Source organism: Primulina eburnea, chromosome 2 (genome assembly GCF_022965805.1).
Source record: "Primulina eburnea isolate SZY01 chromosome 2, ASM2296580v1, whole genome shotgun sequence".
Taxonomy (NCBI): Eukaryota; Viridiplantae; Streptophyta; class Magnoliopsida; order Lamiales; family Gesneriaceae; genus Primulina; species Primulina eburnea.
The window spans coordinates 4868835-4874638 of record NC_133102.1 but is presented as its reverse complement, the minus strand read 5'-3'; the positions used below and the strand labels follow the sequence as shown (position 1 = coordinate 4874638).

The following is a 5804-nucleotide window of genomic DNA, read 5'->3' as shown; positions in this document are numbered from 1 at the left end:
TGGGATGACGAATATTTTCTATGTCGGAAAAGATTAGCCTCGGTTCATTCAATCCCCAATGTAGTTCCAACTATGCATTAAAAAACTAATGTATGATTCATTACAAGCCGTTTGATCATGTATGGTGAGACGAAAATATTACATACGATTTGTCTAATATTTTTTTATAATTATTTAGTTTATATTCAAATGAAGATTAAAATATAATTATAAAAAATAGCGAGAGACTATACTACAATTTTGATATACAAATTTAAAAAAATAAAAAAAAATAAATAAAGAAAGACTCAAACATGAATTAAATCTACAAGTTAATGACTAATTAAGAAACAAATATTATATATATTGAACTCCATTTGACTTGCATTAAAACTTTAACTCTTTATTAATATATATAATTATTAAAACTGATCATGATATCAAAATTAGTTACTTTAAGTATCTCATATTATAGGATAAACGATCAATACTATTACATCTCCTCTTGAACTGAACAGTGTGCACGCATTATTTGAGAAACATTATAAAATTCAATATACGACGTACAAATTCAATTTCGTTGTATCATTTCGTGAACTATATCATACGAACGTAATTTGATATAAACTTTCAAAGTTGTTACATCGTCACATGTTTGGATAGTAATATAAGATTCAGAGTAAGTCTTTTTTGAGACGATCTCACGGATTTTTATCTGTGAGGTGAGTCAACTCTACCGATATTCACAATAAAAAAAACAATACTCTTAGCATAAAAAATAATACTTTTTCATATATAACTCAAATAAAATATCTATCTTACAAAATATGACTCGTGAGACCGATTCATACAAATTTTTACTAAAATTCAATATTATCACATATTCCACAGTGTTCACTCAACCTTACCTCTGCGAGTACTGTCCGCAAGAGTCGATCCAATGGTTCGGATTTTTCCGAGTCAATTTTTTTTTTTACATAGAGAGTGGACCCGGATTTTTCATATAGAGTTATCTGATGACTGCACGGATAGGTCGAAACAATCCTCAAAGGAGGAAAGTTGAATTACCGGGGCGTACGCGTATTGGCCGTACGATTGAAGACTTCGCCACATGTCCATTTTGGTATGTGACGCAACCATCTCCACTAATCTGTAGAAAACCCTTGATGAAAGGAAAGTGCCGCAGACAGAAATATGGCGAATCTTCCCCTGGAAATCATCGTGGAAATACTCTGCCGCCTACCCGTCAAATCCCTCAAGCGATTTCGCGCTGTTGCAAGATGGTGGTGTTTCCAGATAGACAGTCAAGATTTCGTCAAATTGCACTTGCGTCGCTCTTTGGTTTCTAGTTCCAATCGTAATCTGATTCTGGGAGGCCTCGCTTTGTATTCGGTCGATTTGAATTCGCTCGACAAGGCCCATGTTATCAAGCCTCCTTTTTATTATCAAACTGTGGACAGTGTCACCAATTCTTGCAATGGTTTGGTGGTTGTGACGAGCGAGCCTCCCGTTTTGTGGAACCCCTTTTCGAGATATTATAAGGTTTTACCCGTTAATGTTATTGAGCAGCCAAATTCTGGGGATTCTTACTGCAAGGTTGCGTATGGGTTTGGCTATGATTCAGTGAGCGATGTTTATAAGGTTGTCAGAGTTGAGGAAGTGAGGAACTCGATAACCCATGCGTGGATCTATTCTAAGGCTAAGATTTACAGCACTAAATCGAATTCGTGGAAAGTAATTGAGAACTTCCCATACCCGCTGCCCTTCTTGAGAGGGATCTGGCGCGTGCACGTCAACGGAGCATTGCATACGCTGGTGGAGAATCTTGAGCACTTGAGATCTGGTGAATTTATTAAAATAATGGCTTTTGATATTGAGAGTGAGAAGCATTTTGAAGTGATGATGCCGCAGGGGATTCGGTTCAGGGGTGTTAATGCGAGTTTGGATGTGCTAGGAGGGTCTCTATGTATTGTTTCTGCCAATACCTATGGGGTTGTCATTTGGGTGATGGAAAAATATGGTGTGAAGGAATCATGGACTAAACTGCTATCAATTAGACCACCTTTAATTGAGAGGGATGATTTTGTGAAGCCTTTGGTCTTCTCAAATGATGGGGAACAGATTCTTTTGAATTGTGATGATAAAGATCTTGCTTGGTATGATTTAAAGAAGAAAACTGTGGAAAATGTCTCCGTCGAGGGTTTGCCTTTCATGTTTTATGCTGAGGTTTGTGTTGAGAGTCTTGTGGGGTTCGATGTCCCGGGACAAGTCAAGAACCTGGGAACAGAGAAAAAGAAGGGAAAAAAATACCTGAATAAAAGGTAATGGGGCTGTGTTTATGAGCATTACACTGTCTATATACTGCTAAGGCATTCTCTCTTATCTGTAGTTGACGAAGACTTTGTCATTTATCCAACAATAATGATTTTGGGCCTTATCAAGAACTTGAATCAGCTGTCACTCGTCTTTCCTTTTTTCCTCTTTTGAAAAATAAAGGTTTCTTGCTATGACTTCAAGTTATCGAACCAACTAGGTATCAGGTTCGAGACCCAGTATAAACTCTTGCTCAACTCAAACAATAAAAAACTAGTTTCTTTGATTTGACCTCGTTAGGAAGCAATCAGTTCCTCTCCCAATTGATATTTTTGAAATGTTGTGAGTATTTTTTTTTTTTTTCCAGAAACATATATATAGATTTTTTTTCGATTTGGTTTATAAAATTTATTCTACACAGTATACACGTGCTTGTCATTAGTTTGGAGAATTGTCCATTTTTCACCATAACGATTAACTACCATGTAAATTTGACTGATCGAACAAACTATGAGACACAACCCGTTTGACTTTATTGAGTTGGAATGATACGGCTTTCGTTTCAGGGATGATTTCTTGTCAGAGGGATTCAAGTTGGTGCTATAAGAAAAATTGTGGAAATGAGAGGAAAAATAAATACAAAGAACTAACGAAGAAAGCAAACGAAGTGGATCAATTGATAAAGGTACAAGTAACTCTTTCTTACAGCAGTTGATGCGGATTGCCTGGATCAGGCAGAAAAGGTAGAGAATTATTTTCTTACAATGGTCGACACCTGACATGAATCACTTGCATTATGTGTTCTTTCTTTGCCTTCTACATTTCTTAAATCTTGACAAATATGATGTGTGCATTTTCCAAAGGGATTTTTCTATTGACAACCCCTATGCTTCAAATATATATTGGCACTAACCTCTCTCATATTTTATATTTTGGCACTTATAACCCTTTTGTCAATTACTATGTTAATTTTTCTAGCAAAATATATGAAATGACCTACATGCCTTCAGTCAATTTGATAAAAATAAAATTTAGTGTCGAATATATGAATTGTGGCGGAGGTTAATGCAAAATCACATTTTCCCAAGGTCTTCACGGAATAAAGCCTGGCGAAGGTTAATGCAAAATCACATTTTCCCAAGGTCTTCACGGAATAAAGCCTTGGAAGCTATTGTAGGTATGTACACTGTTGAAGGAAAAACATTTCTGGGGATGTGCTTTTGTAAAACCAGATGTCATTAAATGTGAGATCGGGTATGAGGTATTAGGTGCATTCTCTAGTTCCCTTCACGCGCAAACCAATATCAGCAATATAGTTGGTTATAGTACACGAGGATAAATATAATTTGTTACCTGATTGTTAAATTTTGAGCCTGTTACATGAGGATAAATATAATTTGATCAATGCTTGTATGAACAATCTAGTGGTGATATCTGCAGAAACTTTTGTTTCACCCTTGCGTTCTGTATATTACTTCATTGAAATTTTTGTGGTTTCAAATGCAGGATAGGATAAGATTCAGATACTTGGATAAAAAATGGAAAGCTCACTCAGTTCTGTCAAGTATTATGCCAGCAATCCTGGTCCTGTTTTTACTTTTATAGATAGACATGGGACAGGTGAATCCAGTTTGAGTGGTTAAAGAGGGTCAGCAATGATGAATTGCAGCCCCGGTTGATTTCACACAAGTCAGATATCTCAACAAGGAGGTGGACTTGCTATAGTCTGGGCGGACTAAAGAATTTGGCGATCTTGAAACTCGGTGACATCTATAGGGACGATCTATGTCAACGTCTAGTTTTGTGTCCGGTCGTTTCTTCTGCTTAAAACATATACTCCTCGGATCAAATTGTGCACTCGATTACAGAAAAAACTGCTAGTTGTTCATGTACAGTTTTATGGTTCAAAGGTCAAAGAGTTTGGTGTTTTATTCCTTGTGCTAATCAGTAATCGCACCTTTGTATTCACTTTTGCCGTGCAATTTGTAAGGACCATGGTCACTACTCTTTTTGGGTCATGCTTTTGCCAAGTCATCGCATCTCTCGTGGTAGACCATGATTACTTACTTACAAAACTCTCCACCCCTGACAATGAAGTTTTTGCTCAGTCTCAAGCCTCGAACCCAAGACTCATAATCGGAAGTCTACTCATAATCGGAAGTCTTAGGTTCAAACTGTCAATGGTGTATAGTTCTGTGAGCTGCGTTTGGTTGGCCGGATTAGGAAGGATTAAATTTTTTATCATACTTTATACTACGTTTGATACGATTTTTAATTATCCAACTCAATCCTTCCTATAAGTGATTAGGTGGTATTACGTGTGATTAAATAATACCTCATTTCTCCGTTGGATTATTAATCCCTCTTTTATCCCTATTCTCTTTCCAATTTTACCCTTCTTCCTTCACCGCTATCCCTCTTTTAATGCCGGACCGTCGCCACCACCGCTGGACCGCCTCCGTCGCCCTCGCCGGACCGCCACCGCCGTCGGACTGCCGTCGCCGTCGCATCCGGTGGTGGGTGGTAGCTGGTTCTTTCCTGGAAGTTCTCTGGTGTGGCCACTTGATCCGAAGGGGCGGAAGTGGATGCCACGTGGTGCTCCCAGGCGTCGGATTTCTTGGTGTGCCGCGTGAGAGAGAGGCACGTGACGACCCTCCGTTATCATCTTCCAAGTGCTCTCCAGTGTTTCCTGCCTCTTTGGTTTTGCCAACTTCAGAGCTCTCATTCCTGCGGATTTTCCGATCTCAAAAACAGCTAAACATGGCTCCAAATTCGAATTCAAATTCACAAATCAAGATAATTACGGAGTTTGATTAAATGGTAAAATTTCTAAAAGTAAATTACTTACCTTCAGGAGTCGTTCTCATGGGTTTCCTATTGCCGAATCTGGAAGACACCAGAGGTTTCTCCCTCGCCGGAAGTAGAAATTCCAGCGGAAGCTCAGGAGAAACCATCTCCTGCGAAGGAGGATCGTACGTCAGCATCGAGTCAACCAACACATCCCTAGCTTCCGCTACATCTTCTTCGGTTTCAAAAACGACGTTTGAACCGTTCATCATCACAACAGTTTTCTCTTCAACGGCCCTATCTTCACTGTCGTACCGCCGTCGCCGTCGGACCACCGTTGGATCGCCGGACCGCCGCCGTCGGAGTGGAAGAAGAAAAATAAAAGAGAAAGGGCAATTTTGTCCTTTCATCAAAATTTGAAAATTATCCTATACTTAAAAATCTTACCAAACATACTACCATATATTACATCTCAACAACAATCAATTTCTTTATCATTTAAATACTAATCATTAGTTTATTTTATCCTACAACCAAACGCAGAATATCACATGTTTATCCTATCATATATATCAAACTATGTCTAAAATTATAAAAATATGATATGTTGATTTTCTTTCTTGATTGCATCAAATCCTGATTCAATATATGATATTTTGAAATATTTTTGGATCTAATCTCCCAAAACAAATAGCTTATCATTTATCCGAATGGACCAACTATAG

The 5804-nt window shown here is 38.0% G+C and overlaps 2 protein-coding genes across 3 annotated transcripts; one reads left to right on the top strand and one right to left on the bottom strand.

Annotated features, from left to right (window-relative positions):
* The first annotated feature begins 1015 nt into the window (after positions 1–1015).
* On the top strand, positions 1016–4298 carry LOC140822198 (F-box protein CPR1-like). 2 transcript variants are annotated; one of them, XM_073182942.1, is made up of 4 exons: positions 1016–2300; positions 2859–3035; positions 3381–3469; positions 3799–4298. In XM_073182942.1, exons 1-2 carry the CDS (start codon positions 1174–1176, stop codon positions 2896–2898), a joined length of 1167 nt encoding a protein of 388 aa, XP_073039043.1. In that variant the 5' UTR covers positions 1016–1173; the 3' UTR covers positions 2899–3035; positions 3381–3469; positions 3799–4298. The 2 variants fall into 2 exon arrangements, with proteins under 2 accessions (XP_073039043.1, XP_073039039.1); XM_073182938.1 differs by lacking the exon at positions 3381–3469.
* A 404-nt stretch (positions 4299–4702) lies between these two features.
* LOC140824015 (uncharacterized) lies at positions 4703–5387 on the bottom strand. Its single transcript, XM_073185621.1, has 2 exons — positions 5141–5387; positions 4703–5019 (listed from the first exon to the last, which is right to left on the bottom strand). The coding sequence occupies exons 1-2, from the start codon at positions 5349–5351 to the stop codon at positions 4703–4705; spliced, it is 528 nt and encodes a 175-aa protein (XP_073041722.1). The 5' UTR covers positions 5352–5387.
* Between the last annotated feature and the right edge of the window lie 417 nt (positions 5388–5804).